Source organism: Chionomys nivalis, chromosome 11 (genome assembly GCF_950005125.1).
Source record: "Chionomys nivalis chromosome 11, mChiNiv1.1, whole genome shotgun sequence".
Classification (NCBI taxonomy): domain Eukaryota; kingdom Metazoa; phylum Chordata; class Mammalia; order Rodentia; family Cricetidae; genus Chionomys; species Chionomys nivalis.
In genome coordinates this window covers 31,027,097-31,054,906 of record NC_080096.1, presented here as the reverse complement: position 1 = coordinate 31,054,906, position 27,810 = coordinate 31,027,097, and the positions used below count along the sequence as shown (strand labels likewise).

At 46.7% G+C, this 27,810-nt stretch overlaps 1 protein-coding gene across 1 annotated transcript; it reads right to left on the bottom strand.

Moving 5' to 3' along the window:
- On the bottom strand, positions 1-27,810 carry Rimkla (ribosomal modification protein rimK like family member A). Its single transcript, XM_057784170.1, has 5 exons — positions 27,545-27,810; positions 14,922-15,152; positions 11,855-11,941; positions 7,503-7,706; positions 1-5,736 (listed from the first exon to the last, which is right to left on the bottom strand). Exons 1-5 carry the CDS (start codon positions 27,705-27,707, stop codon positions 5,282-5,284), a joined length of 1,140 nt encoding a protein of 379 aa, XP_057640153.1. The 5' UTR covers positions 27,708-27,810; the 3' UTR covers positions 1-5,281.

The following is a 27,810-nucleotide window of genomic DNA, read 5'->3' as shown; positions in this document are numbered from 1 at the left end:
TAGTGGCACACAAGGTTTTGAACCAGATCCGACCCAAACTGGCACCACTGACTTTAGTCCCTGTCACCTTCCACCGGCAGGCGTACCCAAGAGCTAGGAGTGCAAATGGTTGCTATGGCGTTAACCTAGTCAGTGCAGGGAGAATGAAGTGTGTCCCTTTGAGAGACAACATAGCTCCCCTGGGGGAGGGAGCTATGTTGAAGACAATGCCTTTTAAAGCCACCAGTTTAAGGTGAAACGTTGACTGGGATCAAGGTAAGAGAAAGAATGGCTCCATTCAGGAGCACGAACTTGTTCCGGGAAGCAGAGACAAATACCACGTGGAAGAAAGGTCCTGGAGATTGCCCTGCGGTCTGTGAGGACGTTCTGTGTGGTCACACCTGTGCTGCTGCAGTCTCTGCTGCCCTCTCACGAACCACACACACACACACACACACAGAGGCACATACAGTCCACAAATTGTTGCTGTTTGTAGAAGCAGAGCGGGGAATGAAACTTTTTGCCTTAATGGATAGTGTGGGGACAACACCAGTGTTTAGGAAGAGGTAGCAGGGTTTTGGGGCCAGCGGGTGCTGCCAAAACACGAGTCCTTTAGAACCCTCAGAAATTCAGGGGCTCAGTTACCAGTCCCACCTGGTTCTCAAGGGGTAGCTGCCCACTGACATTGAGCTTCAAGGGGAAGAATCTCTACTGTGTGTCTGATTGTAGAGGTAATGCAAACAGAAGGGGCGGGGACTTTTGACATTGTTGTCTGCAATTGGAGCGTGTGTTACAGGATTCCCCCTCAGCTGAGTCTGACGCTTGATCTCCAGGACTTCAGCAGCGAGAAACATCAGTCAAACTGGGACACAGGAGGCCCTCTGTCAGCTTGGCCTGAACTTCCCCCCTCCATCCCATTTCCAAGTGAAGCAAACTTCTCCACTGGTCTGTGAAGGGCCCAGTCTCACTCTGCGAACCTCATTCACGCCCATCCACACACCCACACGAGTGCTGAGGCCCCGGCGCTGGCTCACTGAGATCACGGTGCTTGACCAGCTCTTCTGAACGGAAAGGGTACAGGGTGGGATGGCAGACAGTGTTAGCCGGGTGGAGGAAGACTCGCCTGTGGCAGTATGCTAGGTCTAGCCTTGTGTCCCTGGCTTCTGGAACTCAGATCCACTTCCACAAGATGGGGAACACACTCGTCTCCAACCTGGCTCTCTGGTGTGACCTTTCTAATGTTACACTGGAGTCTGAGAGGTTACAGAATGGGGATGGAAAGCTAGTTTTATGGTGGTCCTAAGTGTGGGAAAGCTCAGAAGAAGGGAGTTCAGACTGAGCTGTGCGAACCTTAGGAGAGGAGGTGCCAGGGTTCACAGATTTGCAACAGTGACTGGCTTTGTAGGGGGAAAGGGTCAGCACAGTCTTGTCTTCAGGACGCTCCCTCAGGGAAAACCATTCTGTGGTGTTTTGAGTGAGTTGTTCCTCCACAAGTCTCGGCATTAGTACACTTGGTCCCCTGTTGGTGGCTCTTTGGGGAGGCTTGGACAGTGTGGCCTTGTTGGAGGAAGTGTGTCACTGGGGGTGGTCTTGAGGTTTCATTTTGGTACAATCTCTCCATTTCCTGTTTGCAGTTCAAGATTTCTCATCTGTTCCTGCCACCAAGGTGGTGCTTGCTGTCACGCTGCCCTGCTGTGATGCCCCCCCTGGAACCACAGGCCCCACATAAACTCTTACCCCTGTAAGCTGCTTTGGTCATGATGTTTTATCTTAGCAGCATAAAAGTAACTAAAACATTTCTTAACACAATTATCCGTATGAACTTTGAGTTCCTAAGCCAACAGCAACATCAGGGATTTTTTTCAACAACTCTTCTTTTTTATATTTTAATTTTTTTGTGTATATGGGTATTTTGTCTGTATGTGTCTGTGTGCCATGTGTGTGCCTAGTGCCTGCAGAGGCCAGAAGGGGGTGTCGGATCCCCTGGAACTGGAGTTATAGTTGTGAAGTTGTGTATGTGTGTGTGCTGGGATTCGAACCTGGGTCCTCTGGAAGAGCAGCCAGTGCTCTTAACTACCAAGCTATCTCTCCAGTCACACCACCAGGAATTCTATCAGGATTTAAGAACATGAACTCTGAGAGCAGTGACAAGTACACGGTATTCTGGGACTTGGTCGGTCCTAGAACCCAGTCTGTCTCCCAAATTAGCTGCTTCCATCTTTCCTATATTTGCAGGGTGTCCATTTCCCCTCCTTTTCTCTATAGAGTTCCAAGTGATCCTGATTTCCTCCGCACCCTGGCCTGTCTGGCCTGAGAATACTCAGGTGGGAGTGCCGAGCCAGCAACACTGATGGCCCACGATTTTTAGGCCATTTCTCACATTCTAAAGACCTAAGGTCTCCAGCCCACCTTCCGTTCGCCCTGCACACACTCAGACAAGACAACTGAAGACGTTTTTTTCCCCAAGTGCAGAATCGTGTATATTCTGAGTGACTGAACTATTGACATTCAAGTTTTGGCCAGTTTCAAGATGTTGCTACCAGACAGTGGGAAGACCATATACACACCCTGAATCTGTGTTACAGTGGAAGACTTGGTGTTGGTATACATGAGTCAAGGGTTTCAGGTTTGACAGGATACATCCAGGTTCTCAGGCTATCCCAAGAGCCTTACTCCTTTCAGTTTGTGAAGTACCTCTGGCTAGAAGGAAGGCCTCTAAGAAGCTGTATTCTTTCTGGGCCCATACTACTGTTGAGTTGGCTAATGCCAAGAATTTAAGTCTCTTCATCTTTTAACTCTCAGAGGAGTGATAAGAAACATAAAGCTACGTGTAGGAGGTGTCTGTCCCACCTCCCACAAATGCACAGCTGTGCTTGTTAACTCACTCCAACCTCAGAGTGCACCAAGAGGTAATGTAATAGGCCGTTTCCCCTGTCTGCGGAGTGGAACTACGGAGACAGAGCTCAGGTGGTCAGCTGTGCTGGCAGAACCAGAACCAGACTCCGGTTCTGCTTCCCCATGTTCTTTCCAACAAGTGTAGGAAGCTGCGGCAAGAATGGCTGGGCCACCGAGCTGAGACTCAAATAATTGTCCACGGCCAGCTGTGGGATGGACATCCCGGAGCAGGGCTAGGATCCAGGTGAGTCAGCTCTCTCTGCCTCTAAGCAGGGTTAGTTGGGGCAATGACACCAATGACAGACATCTCTCCCAGCTGGGAAACGGGCCTCCTTTGGTAAAGGAATCTGGGAACAGTCTGAGCCCCTCTGCAGGGCCTTAGTGGACTCAGACCAATGAGAGGAGTCTTGCACTAGGTAGTGGCCATGCATGAGTGTGGCTTCCAAGGCACCAACACGTGGCTCACATCTGACCACTTCCAGCAGCAAGAGAACATAATTAGCCTTCTTCTAAAGCCATCCTGAGCCCTGAGTGGTAAGAGGATGATATGGTTCTTAGTCTACAAGGGTGAAGTGTTATCGGTTTTCAACCATACAGACACATCACGTGGGTTTTAGTTCAGTGGCATATATCCAGGGGTGAGACTGCATGGACATGACGCCTGTGAGGTGGGGCCTCTCTATGGCAACGGCACCACAATTTTCATTTGTACGACTGTTGCTTGGTGAAATCTGGTTTTAACTACCCTATTTTAAAGGCCAATTTCTATTTAAATGTGTTGCAGAAAAAAAGTTACAGTTTTGACTACACATACTTTACACTTAGAGTAAGTCTAGGAATTGTGTGCCTGCACTTACTCTTGGGTGGTGCTGCCTTCAAAGTAGATGCTTTAAGGAAAGTGTGTTTATTCCAGTGTAATAGACCCAACTTGCATTTCTAGAACTGTCTTTGGAAACTGTCAGCTTATATGTTTCCTCAGAGTGGGCAAATCTTTGTCCTTTATGGGTAGGTCTATGATGTTTAATAGCCAAAGAGCATTTTATCTGGCAAACGCAATGGGTGGTGGGGCCTGGCACTGCCTTGGCAGGTAGCAGGAGTGGGGGGAGGGTAAAAGAAACTAAACAAGGCCCACTGATAGTTATGAGGCCTCATTCCTTTGATGGCTTCTGAGGTCATCCCAAATAGGAATCCTCAATATTCTTGGCACCTGCAACAGAGGCTCAAAAGGGCGGCCTCCCAGGTAACTGCAGTGAGGTGAGACCAGGATACACCTGTTCAGGAGCATTTGGTCACTGCTTGTTTTCCGTTAGACTTCCTATAAGTAGGAACACAAAGCTCCATCTCCACAATTTCTCCCAAGAGAAAGATCTCATCTACTGCTTGAAGAATTAAAATGGGAAGCATTTGGTATCACGTCTAAAATAACTCTGCTCACCCCTCCACAAATACCAGCATCTCCCCAATTTGGAAAAAATGGTAAGGACAGGTTCCTGGAGTCTAGGTAAGAGCAGAACATCCAGAAGGCGGGGGAGGGGAAACAGTCATTGTCCAGTTGCTTTCGGTAGTAAAATCCCACTGGTTTCCAGACAACGAGTGAGCAGAGTCCATTGAAAAGAAAAGTTCGTAGCGCTGGGTTCTGGTGCACAAGGAACAAACTGTGTGGCCATAGCTCATCCAGATGCGTTTCCAGTTGAGGCCAAAGGCAGCAAAGGTGCGTGAAGCTGCTAGAGCTGGCATTCGGTGAAGCAGGGGTATGAAGTCTGAGTGACAAAGCAATCTGTAGAAACGTCCTGTTACAAAGCAGGACACATGCCAACCGATGAGGTCAAAGAACGTTCCACCTCACCTTTGGAAAGCGCTTCAGTGAGACGGCTGGCAAGGAGCTCCTGAGCGTTGGAGGAGTGTGGTAAGATGGTGACGGCGGTGGGGGAGCAGACATCCTCTAATCGCATTCTCTGAGCATCCCGCCTGCCTGCACATGCCTCCGTCTCCTGGATGCATGTGAGAACTGTTCCCGGGAGCCAAGCTCATGCCTGCTGCTGCTAGGGCTTTGAGCAGCAGCAGAGTCAGAACCTTAAAGCCTGCCACTCCAGCCAAGTGTCGCGGTAGACATTGGTCTCGGGTAGACCATTTGGGATGTTGTTCTTAGTGACTATGGTTTTTTTTTATATATGAGTCTTCATAAAAACCACAAAGCTAGGCTATTTGTTCAAACCGTTGTTAGAAAGAATGCTGAGTGCCTAGATAGGATTTCCTAGTTTCTGTGCAAATGAAATCTCATTAGTCCAGATCTTACTCACTGGACACTACTCAGGGAATCAGGAGGATTTGGTTTAAATGCTGCCAAAAAAAAAAAAAAAAAAAAAAAAAAAAAGCAGGAATTCACTGGCGTTCCGAAACAATTCTGTTAATGTTGTAACCAGGCTCTGGCAACATGGGGAGGTGGGACCCCCATGGTTTTTGCTGAGGAATCCCGGACCTCTCCCAGTTCAGGCTCACTCTCACTAGAGGTAGACCCATTATTGATGGTATAGACATTCTCAACTCCCTGAGCCGGAGCACAGCCATTTGACTCATTCTTTTCCCTGGGACCTGATAGTCCGGGGAGGATGGCCATCTTCCCCGTCTGCCTGTTGGGCAGCAAGGACATGGCATAGTCTGCAATGATCGCCCCCACATCTAAGTTGCATGCCTGGTCGAAGGCTAGGAAGCCGACATTGGCGTTTGCCTCACACACCGTGAAGGAGCCGTCATCCATAATGAGAAGGTCAATACCACAGAAATCCATGCCCAGGATGTTGGATACCTGGATAGCCAGCTGCTTGCCTTGCTCTGTCAGTGGGCACTTGACGCCCACACCACCTGTGGAGAAAGCACAGCAATGCGAAGGTGACAAATGCCATTTGCTGATGACCCTTGGAGAGAGAGGAGACCGGTGACGGAGGGCTAGCGACACAAGTACTATTCAGTGCTACTTAAAATTTTAGAGGCCGAACGGTGGTGGCGCACACCTTTAATCCCAGCACTCGGGAGGCAGAGGCAGGCGGATCTCTGTGAGTTCGAGACCAGCCTGGTCTACAAGAGCTAGTTCCAGGACAGGCTCCAAAACCACAGAGAAACCCTGTCTCGAAAAACCAAAAAAAAAAAAAAAAAAATTTTAGAACGTTGGGGCTGGAGAGATGGCTCAGTGGTTAAGAGCACTGACTGAGCTCCCAGAGGACTCTAGTTTGATTCCCAGCACCCATTTCAGGTGGTTCACAATTGCCTATAACTCCAGGGGCTCCACTGTCCTCTTTTGGTTCCCATGGGCACCCACATACATAAAAATTAAAAATAAATATTAGAAAATCACAGTGCCTGATACACAGTGCCTGATACACAGTGTGTACTCAATAAATGGTTGTTAGGGAAATGAAAACTTATAATCTACCTTTCATATAGTAGATAGGAACAATATACTTTATAATCATTAGTAACGCTGGGCTGAGCATCAGTGTCAGGACGCCTACCTAGCACGTGCAAGGCTCTGGGTTCAGCCCCCAGTACCAGAAAATGGAAGATAATAAATAATAATAAACTATCAACCTGGGGTCTCCACACACCACGTGCACCCACACTTACAAGGATCCACATGCAGCTCTGCACATGGCTGTTGTGTAAATTACCAACACAAATTCATTCACCAAGGTTGAGCACAGTTTTCTGTGATAGGGACGAGGACGTTGTTATGTCCCTCTTGTCATTGTCTCTATTCCCACGACAGAGAACGAGCTTTCCGAGAAGGCTAAAGGGACGGGCTACTGCACTCAGCCAGAATAAAAACTGCAGCTCTCTGGCAGCTTTGTGCATGAGAAGAGAAGAAAATCTTCAATTAAAATGTGAGAGCAGGGGCTGGAGAGATGGCTCAGTGGTTAAGAGCATTGACTGCTCTTCCAAAGGTCCTGAGTTCAATTCCCAGCAACCACATGGTGGCTCACAACCATCTGAAATGAGGTCTGGTGCCCTCTTCTGGCCTGCAGACATATACACAGACAGAATATTGTATACATAATAAATAAATAAATATTTTAAAAAAAATAAAATAAAATGTGAGAGCAAATACAAGGTCCTTCTGACTGCAGCCTTGTTTCACTGCAATCAAGTCTCTCTCTCTCTCTCTCTCTCTCTCTCTCTCTCTCTCTCTCTCTCTCACACACACACACACACACCCCAAAAATTTTTGGAAAAAAAAATCTTGATGTTTTAGTAAGTTTGTGCCTTTGCGCTGGGCTGTACTCAGCTTCTGGGGCTCTCAGGGTCATGGGGTGGCCACACCTGGAAGGCTTTTGGTCATCTGAGTGGCTGTAGTTGTCAAAGCAATCTCCTCAGCTCCTTCCTGGTGCCTTCCAGGCCTTACTAAACGGACTTTTTCGCTGGTCCTCCCGTGACTCCCCTGATCTACACACAAGGTGTCGGACTTCACTCAGTGTCTTGACACCCAGGACTGGGTCTTCTGGCCCAGCCCTTGACTTCCTGTGAGATCCACAATCAGCAGAAGGTCTGACACAGGAGTAGGGATCGGCACATGTTCACTGGGCAGGCCACATAGCCCAGTGAGGTCAGACCCCTCCAGTCTTCCCCCATCTTACCTAGAAAACAGTTGCTCTGCATGCGTCCATCGGTGGAGCAGCGCAGCATGGAGCCGATCACCTGGCCACCCACCACCACCACCCTGATGTCCTTCCCATGCGACTCCTTCACATACTTCTGGAACAGGTAGGGCACGTCATGGCGGACCAGGTGGCAGATATCAGAGAGGTGATGCTTGTCTCTGGCCAGAAAAACAGCTTTTCCTTCAAGAAGAGAGATGAAGAGCAAGAGCTGGAGAAGCTGTCAGCCGGTCTTTGTGGTCCTACCTCCCTGGCCTGCCTCCCTGCCCCAAACAGGTTCAACTCCCCCTGTATGGGCCCCTCCCATTTCTCTGAGACTCTTTCTGCTCAAAGAGCGCTGAAACTTATTATTTTTTTTTTCAGATTTCAACCTCACCATCTCATGTTCCTCCGCACCCATGTTCCTAGCTCCCCAGAATGCTGAGTTACAGGGTGGGGCTTGAGCCTACTCCTTTTTCAAAATGCAACTATAAAGTAGTACAGAAACTCAGAAAGAGGGACAAAACAAGATCTCAAGACACCTACAGTCAGTGCTTCCCATCACCCTAAGGTGCCACAGGGCCTGTGTCTAGTGCTCTCTCTCTCTCTCTCTCTCTGCTCTAAACCCCACACTGGGCTTAGTACACAGGGCAGACACTCATCTGTGTATACAGAACATAATTAATTGAATACAGTTTAGAATCTCAAGTGTGGCTGAAGAGTTTTGCAAAGAGGACAACCACAGCACAGTAAGAGGCCCACAAGGTCCATGCTACTGCCTTAAGACAGGCCTGAGGGCTCACAGGAGGAGACCTCTGGCAGACACCTTCTCTCATTTTTGTGTGTGGTATGTGCATACATTCTGTAGGGGGCTGGAGGTCAGAAATCAATGTCAGGTGCCTTCTATTGCCCCCACCTTCCTGTGTGTATGTGTGTGTACATACATGTGAGCACGAGGGTATGTGCACCCACGCATATATGTGTGGTGGCCAGAGGAAGGTGTTGGGTGTCTTCCCCTTGTTGCACTAAGACAAGGTCTTTAACTGAACTAGAAGCTAGTTATTTTGGTTAGCTGGCCAGTCAGCCAGCTCCCAGCAACCACGATCAATATTGGGGTTAGGGGCACATACAGTCAGTATACATCTGTTTAGGCTGCTGTGTCTTGCTCCAGAAGCCTTGAGTCCAAGGGTACTACGTCCTCTCAGATACGGTCACTATAGCACGAGGACCACTCTATCCTGCCGAGATCTCTGCTACACCTCTGCTCTGTGCTGAACACTGTAGCAGGACTTATAGCAGTGGTTCTCAATCTGTGGGTCATGACCCCTTTGGGGGTTGCTGAAGACCATTAGAAAACACAGGTATCTACATTATGATTCGTAATAGCAGCAAAATCATAGTTACGAGCTAGCAACAGAAATAATATTAGGATTGGAGATCACCACAACATGAGGAACTGTACTAAAAGGTTGTGTGGCATTAGGAAAATTGAGAACCATTTCTTTATAGAAACAGGTGCTCAGGGCCTGGTCCCCATCCCGAGAGTCATTTAAAACCACAACAGTCAAGCAGTGCAGCACTGTACTATAGGGAAGAGCAAAATGCTACAGAAACAAGATGGAAGAATAACTGATTAAGACCAAAGGTGTGTTGAGAGAAGAAATGATGTCGGGAGCTGGTCTTAAAAGATGAGCAAAGACAGCAGTGAAGTCGAGAGAGCAGAGGGTTATGGGCAGAATGTACACAGTCTCTCTGGTGAGTAAGGACAGCCTGGAACAGAGGAGGCCATCTACTGGGGGACAATGGTCTTATACCCTGTAAAGATTTGTCACTTGTATTGGTTTAATAAAACACTGATTGGCCAGTAGTTAGGCAGGAAGTATAGGCAGGGAAACGAAAAGAGGAGAATTCTAGGAGGAGGAAAGACTCAGTCTACAGTCATCACCCAGACACAGAGGAAGCAGGATAAGAATGCCTCACTGATAAAAGGTACCAAGCTACATGGCTAACACAGTCAAGAATTATGGGTTAATGTAAGATGTAAGAACTAGTTAATAAGAAAGCCCGATGGGCTGAAGAGATGGCTCAGAGGTTAAGAGCACTGCCTGCTCTTCCAAAGATCCTGAGTTCAATTCCCAGCAACCACATGGTGGCTCACAACCATCTGTAATGAGGTCTGGTGCCCTCCCCTGGCCTGCAGTCATATACACAGACAGAATATTGTATGCATAATAAATATTTTAAAAAAAAATAAGAAAGCCCGAGCTAATAGGCCAACCAGTTAACAATTAATGGAGGCCTCTGTGTGTTTCTTTGGGACTGAACAGCTGCAGGACTGGGTGGGACAGAAACCTCTGTCAATAGAATGGCACCAAGGTGAGCAACTACATCCACATAAAACCTGAGAGAACTTGGGAATTAATTCTAGACACAAAAGAACAAAGTTAAGCACAACTTCTTGGTAGTAGCATTTTCTCGGGTGGGCTCTGTTTGCTGGAGGCAAGTGCATCTCACTTAAGAGAGGCTTCCTGACTCAGCTTTAGCTGCAAAACCCTTGCAGCTCTTTTAAGAGGCCCCACCACCAAACATTTAAACGGTATTCATGAATAGCCAAAAGGATGCTTCTTGATGGTAGCAGGAACCTTGAAACTCCATAGAGTTATGGCAATAAACATGGCTCTGCCAGGACCTCTGCCATGAAGTTAGACTCTCAGAAAGCTAAGGAATGGGGTGGAGCCACTCGTCAAAGCCATGGCTTTAAGCCTAGCCATATCGCTTGGAAAATTAAAGACTCATGTGGTCAAAAAGAGAGAGATAAATAGTAAATATAGATTTAGAAACAAACAAAAACCCTCTAAACAATTTACAGCGTGTTTAAAAATATATGTAGGCTTGGAAGAAAAAAGAGAAAGGATAAAGTCCTTAAAAAGAAAAGAATAGAAAGAGTAGTTGGGTGTGATGATACACACCTTTAATTCTGGTACTTGGGAGGCAGAGGCAGGTGTACCTCCTCTGTGAGTTTAAGGACAGTCTAGTCTACAGAGTGAACTCCAGGATAGTCAAAGATACACAAAGAAATCCTGTCTCAAAAAACCAAAAATTAAAAATACAAATAAAAGAAATAAAAGTTTAAAATAAAACCACATAAAGATGAAAAATACAGAGAATCTGGATACTGTATGTTATTGTGTTGTCTTTGAATTATTTGATGGATGAGGAAGGAGCAACAGCTGCTAAAAGACACTTGATTAAAAATGCTGCTGGATTAATCCAACCTATATATTTTGAAAATGCTTTGACTTAAAATTTAAGTCAAAAGATATGTTACTTTGGAGAAGAGATTTTGTTTTTGTTTCCACAGAAAATGAGAGGCTGTGGATTCATTCTGGGTTAAGAAAAATCAGGTTTGATCAAAGAAGACCTCCTGAAAAATCTCTGATAGGAGCGAATGGCCAGGTGAGCCAACATTTCACAGCACCTCTGTTGGAGTTTCCTCTGAGTTCTACACCCAGAACAGCCTCAAGACTGCTGGCTAAGATGATCCAGCCCCAAAGAATATTCCAGTAAGGACTTGACCATAATCCTAAATTTTCTTTAGGCCCCATAAGATTATCAGCATCCCCAATCAGCAGGAAGTAGCCTGGAAAGCTACTCCCATATTCCCCAAAAATAGATTACGGATGTTTGTCTTTGTCTAGAGTGCTGGTTACAAGTTGTTATGAATAATGGTCAGAAAAAAAGCTAAACAAAGGAGATTAGATTGAGGGCTCTTGTTTTGGGAAAAAAGAAAAAAGGGAGGAAGTACTGTGGGACAATGGTCCTGTACCCTGTATGATTTATCACTTGTACTGGTTTAATAAAACACTGATTGGCCAGTAGCCAGGCAGGAAATACAGGTGGGGTGACCAGAATAGGAGAATTCTGGAAGAGGAAAGGCTCAGCCTGCAGTCATCACCCAGAAGCAGGGGTAGCAAAAATGAGAACGCCTCACTGATAATGTCGGCCTCTGTGTATTTCGTTGGGACTGAACGGCTAGGTGGAACAGAGACCTGAAAACAGCCATCTGCACAAGCCTTGGCGCCATGATGAGGAAGTGGGGTTGGTATAAGAGGTAACGTGGGGACTGAGAGAGGGAGAACAGATCTGTTTCCGAGAATCTACTCCAGAGAAAGCGTAGACGTGCTGGCTGTGACTTTGGGAATCTAAATCTGCTCAGGGGAGTTTGGGAGAGATGAGAGTCTGACGAAAGGAGAGAGGGGACTGTCAGTGACAGAACACACTCTGAGTGTGCACAGCATCCCTGTGCCCAGAACTGCAGGTACATAGACTGGCTTCCCAGCAGCACCACTGACCCCGGTGTCCCCGTGTGCTCTTCACCACCACTGGGTAGCCCAGGGGCTCCGCTTCATCGATCATTTTAGAAAAATCTTCATGCCCACCTGCCAAGAAAAAGCAAGAATCAATAAAGTGTTGGCAATGGGGGCAGAGGCTGGCCCAGCACTTGCCCCCTTAGAATGCTCTGGTGAAATCTAGTCAAATCCATCTAAACCCGGTAGACATGAACTACACACCTGTAATGTGCAAGGCAGGCACAGAGGAAAGCTGCATTATATACACGGAAACGCCATATCAGCTATTATAATCCTCATGGCATTGTTACAGGCAGTTCCTTCACAATGTCTGTGGGAGCAGAATCCTAGGATGGCGTGCCAGGCACCTACCATCCCTCTGTGCAGTCCCTTCTCTTGAGTGGGAGAGACCAGTGACTATGAGAGCACAGATGATCACTCCTGGGATTACATGAATAATCTATTACCCTTGTGCCCATCAAGGTGGTCAATGATCCTGGGTGGGCCTGCTCTAATAGATGAACCCTTTAAAAGGAAACAAAACTTCAAAGTTTTCTGTTGGCCTTGAAGCAAGAAAATGCCAAGCTGTGGAGAGGGCCATGTAGCAGGCAATGGCAGGCAACTTCTAGGAGGTCTTGTGCCATCACGATGGTCCTTTTGGCTCTACATCTCCACTCGTGTTTCCTCATGGGATCAACTCGCTCCCATCCTAAACAAATGAAGTCCTGCTGCTGGGCCCACACCCTCCCTCAATGACAACCCTGCTACCCACCCCCTAGCTGCTGAGGGAGTTAGAGGTCTCCATCTCTTCACTCCCCTTCAGTTCTTCACGCCTCTCCCATGGGGAAGCGGTCTTCTTGTCGGATAGAAGCCATGTGGGCTTTTGATGACGTTATCCTTCCCACTGGCTCTGTGACTTCTCTGCTTTCCCCTCGCTTCTCAAACCGCACCTACCTAGTTCCCTTTATAAGCGCTTCTTCATCCATTCCCTAAAAGACTCCCTCTTTTTCCCCCCTCAATTTTATTTTAGTCTTTTGTGTTTTTTGAGATGATCTCACTTTGTAGCCTAGTATGGTGGTTTGAATAGGCATGGCCTATTAAACTCATGTGTTTGAATGCTTGGTCCAAAGAGAGTAGCTCTGCTGGGAGGCGTGGCCTTGTTGGAGGAAGTGTGTCACTGTGGAGGTGGCTTTGAGGTCTCAAGCCATATGAGCTATGCACTGGGCATAGCTCAAACTATGCCCAGTGCAGCCCAGTTTATTTCTTGTTGCCTACTGATCCAGATGTAGAACTCTCAGCTCCTTCTCCAGCACCATGTCTGCCTGCATGCTGCCATGTTTCTTTCTCGCTGTGGCAATAAAGGACTAAACCTCTGAAACTTAAGCCAGCCCCAATTAAATGTTTTCCCTTCTAAGAGTTGCTGTGGTCACAGTGTCTCTTCACAGCAACAGAAACCCTACCTAAGACACCCAGGTTGATCTCAAACTTATGGTCCTTCTTGCTTCAGTCTCCCAAGTGCCAGGATTACAGGCATGTGTCACCACATACAGCTCAATTTTATCTTTTCACTGTAATAAATATATAAAACATAAGCATTCCATGTCAGATCCCTTAAGGGGTCCCTTTCGCCCTCTGTTCTTTCATCCTTCATGCTCACAACCTCCTATGCCTATCACTTCACTCAGCATAATGGGGGCTTCCAATTCCTCATTCCCAGCCTTTCAGAGCCTGCTGCTCACCGCCTCCCAAGCAGCTTCCCTTGCACAGACTGTAAATGCCTCAAACAGACCAATCTCTTCACCGAAACCATCTCCCCTGCCAGCTACACACCTGACAACCAGTTTGCTTCTTCCTGTTTCCAGTTCAGTCCATGACTGTGTTGGCACCTGGTGACCCAAGCCAGAACCTTGTCACCTTGGTTCTTCCCCCCACCCCCAGACAGTCATTCTGCTCTATTAAGCCTGTTGCCCTTGCCATTCCTGACTCTGCTCGCAAGCTGACAACACTATTCCTCACTCACTGAAGAAGCTTACCACTGTCTACCCTGTCTCTACCTTGTTTTGTGTAATTCACTCTCCGTGTGGGGGCCAAAGTGATCTGCGGGGTGACTCTGATTGGGTACTTCCTGACAGAAGTGGTGTCAGTTCCGAGACACCACTATCTCCTTGGCATTGCTGCCTCTTTTTTATCTTTCCCGTCTAAGGCCTCAATTCTCTCTCGAGCATCCTTAACCTTCTGCAACTACTGGCGATACAGCTAATCATGTTCTCTTTACCTCCGGCCCTTTTTCTGCTCTCTATTCCTGGCCCTGCTTTTCACGGGCTATCTTTATCTGAGTTAATGCTACTGCCTCTTTAAGGAAGTGGTTTTTGAAGTCTGATCACCGTGGTCAGAGCTCTCCAACGAACTGGACCACCCAAAGGCAATAATTCTCTCACCTAAACACTGACCTTACCACACTGAAATTGCCTGTGTACTTGTGGCCTTTGGTTTCTGAGGCCAGTCCGGCCCAAGCACTGAGTCTCTGCGGCGGTTTGAATGACAATGTCCTCTCAAAGCTCACATATTTGAATGCTTAGTCACCAGGGAGTGGGAGGATTCTTTGATAGGATTTAAAGGATAAGGAGGTGTGGCCTTGTTGGAGGAGGTGTGTCACGGGACTAGGCTTTGTCTCCCTCCTTGCCTGCGGATTAGGATGTAGCTCTCTCAATTACTTCTCTAGCACCCTGCCTGCCTCCCTGCTGCCACGGACTAAATCTCTCAAACTGTAAAGGAGCCGCAGTTAAATGCTTTCTGTTATAGAGTCACCTTAGTCATGGTGTCTCTTCACAGCCATAGGACAGTGACTAAGCCAGCCTCTTATGTGGCTGGTGTATATTTACTGAATGACTAGAAACAGAAAGTGGCCAAGGCAGTTTACACAGAAGGATTAGCCAGAGGTCAATATGTTAATTCCCCAAAGGTAAGCAGGCAGATTCATGGGAAAAAGCAACCAGAGACACAGGGGGGCTTAGGGGGGCGGGGAGACACACACCAGTGTTTTGGAAAGGAGAGTTTTGGGGAGACTCACCATAGGAGAAGGTGTCTGGCATGGGGACCCCATGTCCAGCCAGCTCTTGGAATGTCCAAAACTTGTTGATGCAGTTTAAGATGCTCTGAGGACGGTTGATCAAGCGGCAGCCCAGCTTCTCCAGGTGCCTCAGTATGGTGATTTCACTATCTGACTGGACGGAGGGCGTGGATAATCGGACGACCACCACATCGGGGAAGGTGGTCAAGGGTTTCTGGCTTAGCTGCAGGCCTGCAAGCAAGGGCTAGAGTGAGCTCCACACTTGTCAGTGCTTTGTCAACTGGAAGAAATGCTTCCAGAGCTCATCTGGCCAGAAGAGAGCCTCAGACAGCCGCACAGGCATCCTGGTGTATGCTGGTGTAGGCAGTAAGAAGGCAGAAGACAGCACCATCCTCCAACAAATGGGCAGAACGTGATTGTGATACAGGGAATGAGCAGAGAGAAAGAACGCAACACACAAGAGTGATGCACGCTAGAGAAGTCACAGCACAGCTGTGGTCAGACCCTTCTTCCCATGAGGCAGGACTGCTCTGGGGCCAGTTGGCTTGGAAGCAAACGCATCAAAGCCACCCATTTTTGGAATCCCTACACTCTTCGGTGACTGAACCTCAGCAAATCTACTGGCTGAAACACTATGTATGCAACCACTTCCATCTTATCATTAAAAAAAAAGAAAGAAATAAAAAAGGGATCTTACGATGTAGCACAGACTAGCTCAAACTCAAAATCCTTCTGCCTCGGGGGCTGAGATTCCAGGTCCATGCTATACCACACCCCCCTAAACAATTATCAACATACAGCTACATTCCATCTATGCAAATGTCAATGTTAGATGGAGAAACAGAGCTCTAGAAGTGCTGTGTGAAGTGCTTGCCTGATGCGTGCAAGGCCTAAATTCAACCCCAGCTCAGTCTGTCAGTCTGAACTCATTTGGGGTGGGGGGGAGAATCCCAACACTGCCCCCCACCAACCTCAGGATTCAAAATAACTAATCCATTATGTTTCCAACTATGTAAACAGATGTGGGTTGGAAAAAGAGAAAAATACACATTTTAACAGTGAGAACAGGGCTGCAAGTAATTTCTTTCTTCCCTTTTTTTTTTTTTTTCTTGAGACAGGGTCTTGCTATGTAGCCTTGGCTAGCCTGGCTTTCATGATGTAGCCCATGTGGCTTTGCTTCAGAGCAACACTCTCCTGCCTCAGTACCCCAAGTGACAGGTTTATAGAAAGGAGCTCCTATGGCCAGCTCTTTTCTGCATTTTCCCTTTATCTGGATTTTCTGGAATGTTTTTTCAGGTGTCTTTATAAATAAAACCAAAGTTAAAAATGCCTATGAAAAATCAATCCCATACTTAACAAATATTGAACTCAATATTCATTAAATGATGTTGATTGAAAGATCCTGTAACAGACATGCATGAGAAGAGCCTTACTCTGGATTAATCAAGGGCTCAACTTGATGTTAAGACTCAAGAGAACCCTGAGCACCTACAAGTTACTGAAGGACTTCTGCACAGAAGGATTCTCAGGCTTCCCTTGCACGACACCAAGGGGCAGATCTAGCCATGAAATGATTTTGTCTACGTGTTTTGTGCTGACTCCTTCCCTGGAACAGTGCCTGGTGCTTGGTAGGCATTTGATCTTTGTTAAATTGAACAGAAGTGGCAGGAAGACAGATTCAGGCATAAAAAGTTCAGTTCAGATGCTCTTCCACTCCTTTAGAATGGAGTGGGCACTCAAAGATGGGACAGAGGGAAGCAAGGAGTAGAGGCACCCCTACAAACTGTTTGGTGTCTCTCAGCCATGGCATCGTAGGGTTTGTCTGACTCTAGGCACCCAGCATCTACGGTACACCCAGCACCTGGGATGGGATGAGGGAGGCGGATACTGAGCAGGTACGGTGTACCCAGCACCTGGGATGGGATGAGGGAGGCAAATACTCAGCAGGTACGGTGTACCCAGCACCTGGGATGGGGTGAGGGAGGTAGACACCCAGTGTGTACAGTGCACCCAGCACCTGGGATGGGATGAAGGAGGCGGGACATGAAATGTGTGAGGCCATGAGAATTGAGTTTCAGGACTTCCTGGGTCTGTCTCCATCCTAACCAACATCAAAGGAATTTCCCAAATGCTCTAAAGACAACCTTTGACCTACAATCTACAGACCCACTCTGTAGGAGGCTTGAACGTAGCACACCTTTTACATTCATTGCACCAAAAAACAAAAAGAACAAACGAAGCCACAATTTCTCCATCAGGGATGGAGGTGTGGAGTGTTGGAGTACCATACACGGTGGCAATACCAGTCCCTAAACTGGACATGGTAGCACATAGCCACAATCTCAGCCCTTGGGATGTTGAGGCAGGAGGATGAAGAATTCAACGACAGCTTGGGCTACCCGACAATGACAATAGTAACTATAGCAATATTGAAGTTCTATGCTGAGAAAGAAGAAGAAAAATCTCTGGAACAAAAACCTAGCAAACAAAAAGCAAATTCACAAAAAGGACTGTTTGGACCTAACTTCTGAGTTGGCCACTGCAGGAGTGTTTCACTGAGCACCTTAAGGTGTGGACGGATAGGGACAGTTACTAAGTCACATTTTCTCAGCACTTCTGCGGATGTGGTGAGCCCAGCAGACAGAACTGTCTCAGGGCTGGTCTATAAAAAGCAGCTGGGTTTGCTTCGTTTGGCCACCAGAAATGGGATTGGTTTATACCTCCTTTGCCTGCCTTTTAAAAAATCCCCTTTTCCTTCAGCCCTCGGAACAGGTAGCTGGAAAATGAAGACAGGGCAAAACTGGAAGAAAAAGAAAGGTATCCACACTGATCAAAATGGTGAACAGATACAGAATGCCCAGCACATCACTATGCAGTGAGACAGAGAAGCCAAAAACGTGTTGAAAAATCAACAAAATGCCACACACACAAGGCACTGACGCTGTCAGACACAGACATTCCAATAAGCAAGGTAGGACAACTTTTTTTTTTCCCTCACTCAATGAAAACACAGCTTGGCAACAGAAAAGCGACCTAGAGAAGCCAGAAGCAAGGGGGAACATCCAGCTTTTAAATCCCAGCTCGAGCCCACGGACAAACAGATTTTCACACAGGAAGAAAAGAGTTCAGTCCATTTCTGGAAATACCGACCACAGCGCACAGAGAGAGCTCAGCTTCTAGAAGCAGCGGTACAGACACCTAGGAAGTCTTACCAGGACTTCATCTCTCTTCTCCAAAGGTAAATCTTTGGGCCTGGCTCATTCCCACTGAGGCCTTTAATAAACGAAGAAGGCAATGGGTTAAAGCGGAACCCAAACGGCTCTGCCAGGCATGAAGACAGGTCTGATCCTGCTTCTGCTCCTGCCTAGCCCTGTGCAGAGGGACATGTTGGGTTTGGGGTTACAGCAGCTCCATGTATCCACAGGTTTCATATCAATGGATCCAGGCAACTGCAAATAGAAAGCACTGGAAAAATTTAATTTGTATCCATACTGAAAATGTTAAGACTTTTTTCTAGACATTATTCCTTAAACAATATGAATATAGTAGAGCAACTATTTCCAAGGTTGGGGGGGTGTAGTTCAGTAGTAGATAACTCACCATTTATGCAAAAGGCCCTGGGTTCAAATCCCACCCACTTTAAAATAACCCCACAAAGAATCCACAATTATTTACATAATATTTATGCTACATTGAGTGTTCTGGGTGATCTGGAGGCACACTGAAGGACAGAGGACTACTCCCTATGATTTGCTCAGCCTGTTTTCTTATACTTCCCAGGATCACCAGAAATACCTGCTCAAGGGTGGAACCACTGGCAGTAGGCTAGCCCCCCAATCCCACCATTCATTAATCAAGATAATACCCCCACAGACTTGCCTATAGACAATGTGATTGAGGCCTTCACTCAACTGGGGTTCCCGTTTCCCAGATTACTCTAGCTTGTGTCAAATTGATAAAACAAAACAACAAACAAACAAACAAACAAAAATCAACTAACCAGCATAATTGTAACCCCAGCATTGCAGAGGCTGAAGCAGGAGAATCGTAGTTTTGGGGCCAGCCTAGGCTATATGGTAAGCCCTTGTCTTAAAACAACAACAAAACAAACAAAAGACTCAACAATAATGACAGAAAACCAGAGTAACATCTCCTTAGAAAGAAATCCGCTTCCATAACCTGTATTAGGGTGAATTAAATTCAGCAGAAGGAAACTCTTGCATTTGTGTGTACAGTAGCACATCCATGTCCGCTACAACGGCGGTAGAGCCCGGCTGTGCAGTAAACTAATCATGATTCCAAGGCAGAGCTCCATAAATCTCCCCACCCCCACCTACCCCAGCTGTGCACCTTCATGTATGCTGGGCAAGAACTCTGCCACGGGGCTCCACGACCAGCCCTCACAGTACCTTTTCTGGTCCTACCCTCCGTCCCTGCGCATCTTTGCTGCCTCTTCTTGAACCACATCAATGGGCTCTAAGCTCCGTTGTTGGCCTTTTTCTTGGTGAGCCTTCCTTTCTGTACCAGTTAATATTTCATCAGTTTGACACAGCCAGGGTCATCTGGGAGGAGGGAACCTCAACTGGAAATGTGCCTCCTTCAGACTGGCCTGTAGGCAAGTGTGTGAGGCATTTTCTTAACTAATGATTGACGTGGGAGAGCCATCCCCCTAGGGGCGGGGCTACCCTGGGCAGGTGGTCCTCCACTGCAGAAAAAGCCAGCTGATGGAGAGATGACTCAGCAGCTAAAAGCAGATACTGTTCTTCCAGAGGACCTGAGTTTCGCTTCTGGTGGCCACATCAGGCAGCTGGCAACTGCCTCTAACTCCCTCTCCAGAGTGAGCCAACTCCTCTAGCCACTATAGGCACCCACTCACAAGTACACACACACACAATTAAAACAATAAAAACAAATCTTTGAAAATGTTAAAAACAAAACGACAAGCTGAGTAAGCCATGGAGAGCAAGCCAGTAAGTAGCACCTTCTGTGGTTTCTGCTTCAGGCTCCACCTCCAGAAGAAAGAAGCCCTGGGTTCTTGCCCTGACTTTCTTCCCAAATGGACCATAACCTGGGAAGTGTAAGCCAAATAAAACCTTTCCTTCCCAAGTTGCTTTTGGTCGTGGTCTTTACCACGACAAAGGAGAGCAAACTAAGACATTTTTTCTTCTGAATCACTTTCTCTTCCCAGTGACTCTGCTTCCCCATTTGCCATCCCACCCAAGGCTGTTTCTCACTCTCTCCCGAGATTGCTAGCCCTAGACATAGGGTTGATGTGTTATCTGCTCTTCATTTTACCTTCTAGAGCATCCTCCCCCTTCACATGCCATAACCATCCCGACTCGCCAATTCACAAATCATCCCAGGGGCACGCCCCGACTACCCTTGAAACCTCATTCCCTGGCTCCCCCATTACAATAAATACGGGGGCTGTCCTTGTCCCTGTGAAGGATCCTTGCAATGACCAGGCACTTTGGTTTCTGGAGCTTTTTCTTTAAGGACGTTGCCTGCCATCTCACCATGGCCACCCTGCAGTCTCAATTATAAACAACACCTTCCAGCTTTCCAGATTGCTTCTCCTCTGCCCCCACTCCAACCACACTCCAACCACAATGGGAGCTACCATGCAAAGACTTCCTCATCTTCTCACTGCCCCCACCGCCATGTCTTACCGTCACTTTCCTTCATATCCTCATCAAACTCACAGCCACTCTCTTTCAAGTGCCCTGCGCCTATTGCTTGTTTGGATAAACAACTAACCTGGTCTTGGGTGCTCTTCTGCAATAGAACATACCTAGAGAAACACACACAACAGAACATACCTAGAGAAACACACACAATAGAACATACCTAGAGAAACACACACAATAGAACATACCTAGAGAAACACGCACAATAGAACATACCTGTGGTCTCAGAGTCATCTTGAAGGCCAGCTGCAATCATTTTATTAACTAACTCTTCAAAGCTCCCACGGTCACATCTGCCCCCTCTGGAGTCTGACATCCAGGTTACCTTCCCTCCTCAGATGGCTTCACCACTCTTATCCCTAGAGTAACCCCTGGATGGATGCAGTGGGTTGCTGCCCTTTCACCCACTAAGGCACCACCCAGCCTTCCCTGGATTTTGGGTTCTTCTTCTTTATTGAGCCACGGACACAGCATACTACTGTCATTATTTCTTCAAGAAAAGCCCCGTGGGGGCTAGAGAAATGGAGCAGTGGATAAGGCCACTCTGATGGGTGGCTCAACTCCAGTTCTATGGGATCTTATGCACACACACACGCACACACACACACACACACACACACGCACACACACACACACGTAGACACATAATTAAAAATAATAATAAACTTTTAAAAAGAGAAGACTCCCATCCCTGTTTCTTCTTGAACTTCCTTCCATGCTATTTTCATTTACCCTTTATAAGAAAATCCTGCTGGAAAAAAATTAAAAAAAAAAAAAATCCTACCAGGAGGTGGTGGAACATATCTTTAATCCCAGCACTTCAGAGGCAGAGGCAGGTGGATCTCTATGAGTTCGAGGCCAGTCTGGTCTACAAAGTGAGTTCCAGGACAGCTAGAGCTGTTACACAGAGAAACCTTGTCTTGATAAAACAAAAAAAAACAAACAAAAAAAATCCTTCCATTCATTGCTGCTGTCTATCACACACTGAAAGTGCCTTAAGAGTGTTCCACGCTAGTCCACAGCTAAATCAATTCCCCTTCCTTTTTTTTTTTTTTTTTAATCTGACCTACAGCAGTATTTTATGTGGTCTGAGCACAGCTTTCATTTCGAACAACCCAAGAAACCATCCTCTCCAGGGTTTCTTCCTTTGGCTACCTCCACCCCCATGGAGTGTTCCAGAGCTCTCTCTTTGAAGCCTTCTCAGGGGGCTCGGCCAGGGATGAGTGCAGACACACCACTGACTTCGATATCTCCAAGCCGGGCCTCTCTTCTGCCATCCAGTCTCTAGCAGGAACGGCTCGCTTGGCAGTCCATGCCCCCATCACGGACATCGCAGACACTAGACCTTCCCTAACCCACTCCTCACCCATCCCTTCTGCGGCAGTAAATGGCACATTATTGTTTCAGCTGCTCGGGCAGTCTTCCTTGACGGGCGTTCCACCGCTCTAATATCTGATCCAGTAGACGAACCCCAACCCTGCCTTCCAAATTCATCCAAAACTGTCATTTTCCACCTCCTTCCCAGAAATCATGCCAAAAGTCCACCTCTCATCCAAACTGCCATGCCCACTAGGTGATTCTGCTTCAGCCCTCACCACTACCAGCCTGTTCTCAACATGGCTACCTGAGCGGCCCAGAGCCATGTTCCCAGAGCCCATCCCTGGACCCTGTTTCTTCTACTTGTAGTTACCCCCGGTGGATGCAGAGATGCAGCTTCTCCTTCTCCATTGGATCAAGCGTATAAACGAGCCACAGTTTCTTCCTCCATAGGTAAAGCCTCTTGCCTGAAGGTGCCCCCTTGGTTTCCCTTTACAAGAAAGTCTTCAAGAACGATTCTCGATCCACTCCCACTCTACTCTTCACAGTGGACATGGGGAACTGCCATGCATTGGTCCCCCATCTTTTCACTGACACCTCCGCCAGACCGTCATCCGGAGTGAAGCCAGTGTCCACCACTGACCCACAAGGCCCCGTGCAGCTGCTTATCTTCATCCCCCACCCCAACTACCTCTTCTCCTCATGTCCGCCCCTCACTCCCTCTGTTCGTCCACACTGGCCTCCTCAATGCTCCTTCCTGACTGGGCAATTCTGCTCTCTACAGCTAAACTGTGCACTTTCTGGGGTCGGAGGGAGGAGGAAGGATACTAGAGAGGAAAAATGGGGACAGAGAGCTAAACATTAAGGATGTTTGGAAAAGTCACAGGGAAACATTGTTTTATACACTCATCTAAAACACGCGCGCTTAGAGTTTTAGATAAGTCAAATAGAGTTATGCCACATGGGTGACAATATTCCTACCCATAAGAGCAAACGCTCCAGTACCAAACACAGGAAACCTCCCTTCAAATTGTTGGCCATGGGACTCCAGGAGACCCCTATCAATATAGGCTGTCATCACTGCTCTTGGTTGCCTCCCAGAACTGAAGGTAAGACCTGACAGCTGAAGATTCCACACACTTCAGACACAGAATCTGGAGGAACTGAGTTGGAACTGACTTGTAAGTCTGTTCCTGAAGGTCTAGCTCTCACAATATCAGAAGGCATTATACAGCCTGTCCAAGGAAAAATGCAATCAAAAGTCCTCCTGCCCGGCTGTAAAGCCTACAACCACAACAATGACCAGACCAAAGATGACCACAAGGGGGTAATAGTGCCACTTTTATCTTGGCGGTAACCAAAGGCTGTCTAAATGGACTGAAACATACTCAAAAGAAGGAAATTCAGGACTGGCACTGTAAACTTAGTCAGCTACCCATAGTTAGAGAGGTCATAGACCCTAGATAGAGAATCTGCTACTGCCATGTTCCTAAACCAGTGTAATTCCAAAGGGCTTTCTAGATAGTTATCTGTATACCCACAGATAAGTGCAGCTCTCAACCCCCCCCCCCATCAAAGACACTTTAAAAACAAACAAACAAAACCAATCAGTATACTTCCTGACGGCCTCCAGCTCTTGACTAAACACCTGTGGCTGCAGATCACCCCAGTCACCCTAATACTGCAGCCTTTCTCCACCTCCTATTTTCTTCCCCTTTAGCCTCTTCAGAAATATTCTGTGTAGTTTACTTACCTTGTTCATAGTCTACCTCAGTATAGACTGTAAAATCCTGGAGAGGCAGTGACTTTCAGTGCTGTTGTTCAGGCACCCAGAACAATACCTTACATACAGTCAGCAGACACTTAGTGACAGAATAAAAACACACACAAATTAGTGAGGAACATGTCTGTTCCTATGTCTCTAGCACACTGCCTGGCACACTGCTCAGTAAGCATCTGCTGAACGACGTGAGTAAAATGGAGAAATCAGAGTGCTGTGAAGAATAAAATATATATTAAAATGTAATAATAAATTAAAGAGAATAAGGACTCGTCATTTCTATTCAATCCTCAGCCAAACATAACTGATTATCACTTGCTGACAGTGAAGTCTTGAGTTACTTCTCTTGGGGAAAGTTTCTCAGTTTGTAGCCCTGGCTGGCCTGGAACTCCTGTAGATCAGGCTGACCTCAAACTCGCATTGACTCCCCTGACTCTCTGACTCCCAAGCACTAGAATTAAAGGCACAGAAGACCACGATCAGTATCTCCTGCCCTCACTTTTTTTTTTAAGATAGAGTCTCATACAGTCCAGATAAGAAAGAGCTTGAATTCAAGGCCAGCCTAAACTGGAAACAAAGCAAGACTCTGTCTTAAAATAAAAATTAAAAAAACAAAAACAAAAGGCAAGGCACATAGCTCAGTGGCAGGGTGCTTGCCTAGCCTGTGAATAGAGCCCCAAGTTCAATTTTTAGTACCACAGATAAAAGGGAACCTGACCTAGAAAGCGCTTCACGGCAGGGAGCTGTCCAGTGGGAGGTCACTTGCCTAGCAGGCTCAGGACCCTCACTTCAACCCCCAGGGCTGCACAAACATAAATAAATAAATAGATATGGCCACCAAAGCTTGGAGCTCTGAAAGCAGAAGGAATGCTGAATCATGCTGCTCCTAGGAGACAAAGGCTAGCACGGCCCGCGCCGGGTCAAACTCTTTCCCTCTTGGATGATACCATTTATTATCTATCCTTTTCCTGAGTCAACAAATGATTCTGACTGAGAACGGTCAGAAAGCTTAACTATCATTAGTAAACCTGTCTTCATATAACAGCTCACCATAAAAACATACACATCTAATCATGATCCCCTTAAACACAGGCAATAACCACATAAAAGTCTTGTGTACTTTACAGTGTAAGCCTCATTCTTCAAATTAGACAGCAAACATTATCTGGAGGACTACTACATACTAATCATGGAACAAATATTTAAAGGACCCTACGTCTAGGGGAATATAAGCCTCGTATACAGATAAATTACAGTAAAATCCAATGAGTGTTACTCTGATGATGTTTGAAGGCAGATAGAAGCGTGTCTTCTCCATGGGGACAGGGCAGGGATCTTAGAAAAGACTCCAGGAGACACAGTGACCTGGGCTAGATTTGAGGGATGAATGGAAGCCTGCTATCTGGGAGGAACCAAATGGGACCTCAGACTGATATTGTAGTGAAAGCCCAAGTCACAGGACAGCAGTGAAGCCAGCATCAACCAGCACATGAAAAGCCAGAAAGACCTAAGAGGACGGCTGTAATCTCCAGCTGGTGCAGTGTGAATGATGACCTCACTGATGTTGATGAGAGTTAACAAGTAAAAAAGGACCTAGCACAAATCACGTACGTATGTGTAAGTACCCTACTACTATGACTGTGATTACTGTTGTTATTACTAATTATGTGCAAATTGTTTACCATTTTGTGTTTAAGAAAATAAGCACTTATTGGATGATTAAAGGTTCTGCAGACTCTCAAAGAAAAGGAAGTAGATGAGCTTTCATATGCTCATGCAGCGGAGTCTAAAAGGGGAGGCTTTCTCTAGGACCGCTTCAGTCCCATCCAAATCTAGGTCGGTTAGGGTACATCACTGAGGTAAAAATAACCATCACAGAGCCAAGTGTGGGGGCGCACGCCTTTAATCCTAGCACTTAGGGGACAGAGGCAGGTGGATCTCTGTGAGTTGACGTCAGCCTGGTCTACATAGTAAGTTCCAGGTTAGCCAAGTCTACCTACCTAGTGAGACCCTGTATCAAAATATAAATAAATAATAAAAAAACCCAACAACAATAACAACAAAAAAACATAGATTTTCTTATAGCTCTAAGGAAATCACACGTTTGTGAGTACAGATATTTCCACACATGAGTTCCACTTAATTGTTTAAGTGTTTTCTGAATCGCTGATTTAACTTTCACTTTTCTTACAATTGAATCTTTAAAATGGAGTTTTAGTTACATAGAGAACATTTTCTGAATTGCTGATGTGTCTGTAAAGTCTGACAAATAATAAGAAAATCTGACTACCATATCTCAAAATGACATCTTTACAAGCTATAAAATAAACAAGCAAACTCATCTTGAGAGTGAAAAGATGTATATTTTAATGACTTAATTCAGATTACCAAAATATAACTGTTTCACTTAACTATGGAAATGAAAGTATGGACTTTTCAAGCTTAGAACCTCAACTCGAATATGAGACACAAGATTCAAAGAGATGGGGGCTGAAGAGATGCTCAGTGGTTAAGAGCACTGGCTGCTCTTCCAGAGGACCTAGGTTGGATTTTCAGAACCCACATAGCGGCTCACAACTATCTGTAGCTTCAGGTACCAGAGGATATGACACCCTCTTCTGGCCACTATGGGCACTGCATGCACATGGTACACAGACACACACAGAGACAAATTACCCAGACACGTAAAATTAAACGTGAAAAGCAAAACAAAACCCAAATCAAAGTCAAAGTGACCTGCACAAAGCAAAGCCAAGACACTTGGTAACAGAAAGCTGCGAGATGAACACAGTTCTTTAGGTTCTCTGCTCAGTAAATGAGGTTTGAGAGATGGTTCTCTGTACATTTAACAACACCTCTTTGAAATGTGAGGTGTCTAATGCTTGTGTATTCGTCTCCAAAACTACATGCAATCTGATCCTACATATGAAAGGTTTAAATACTATGAATGAACAATGTTCAACCGAGCTACTTCACTTAGGGACATGTACTCAAAACCTCACTTGTAAGTAGTTTGTTCATAATTTGGAATCCTTTCCCTTGCTGAAGGGGCTCCTACCCAGCTAGATAAAGATGAAATATGAATAGCACATCAAGAAGTATCCAAACCCTCTTCAACCTCAGATCCCCTGAAACAACAGGCTACCTCCGCGGGCTTGCTGAGAACACAGACTGTAAGCCAGTGAACACGAGTTCACAAAGTCATGGATTGCTTATACAAAATAGGTTTGTATGAGAATATTATGAACATCTGAAAACAGAACACTTTGAGAGGAATCAGGAATGATAACCATGTCTTATGGCTAGCCCCTCAATTCCCCTGGACGGGGCAAAGGATAAGTAAAGTCTGAAGGGCGTGTACTTGACTATTTTGGAATCAGAATTTAACATGTTTAGGAAGGAGGACGAGTTGATGAAAATTACCAAATGTTTCCATTCTCTCTCCCCTTACACTCCAGAGACGATCCCAACCTTTCTCAGCTGCCTCCCATAATTAGGCTCCCAGTTTGTGGCATGCATCAGTGATGCACACAATACCGCTAGAAAAGTTTCCCAAACATCTACCCTAAGAACAATTTTGTGAATTCTGGGTTGATTCCTCACATTTCCGAGTCCAGTCTGGTAGGGTACCTGTTCACGGAAAATCTACAATTTGAGGTCTGGTGCCTTTAGCTTCAGGTGAATGTGAATGCCCCTGTCTCCTAAATGAATTTAGCATCTTCTCTACTGTTGACCTCATCGTGCTGAAAAGAGGGGACTACTGAGAGGGGCTCAACGCAGAGAGCCGCTGGCTCCCGGGACCCCAGCGCCCCTCCCGCCCCTTCCCGAGCAGAGCTCACCTAGGTGGCCGCCGACGACAGTGACGGCGATTTGGTCCAAGAACACGGCCCGGAAGCGCACGTCCTGCTCGGAGCAGCGCTGGCGGAGTGCGCGCAGGATCTGCACCTGCGGGTAGTCCTCGCGGATGAGCCGGTCGGTCAGCAGCCAGATCTGCGCGCACATGGCGACCGAAGCGGCGGCCGCCCGCCCGCCCGCCCGCGCGACCCCCTGGCGCGTCCCGGGCGAGCACCACGGCTCGGCTCGCGCCGTGCGCCAGGCGCCTCTG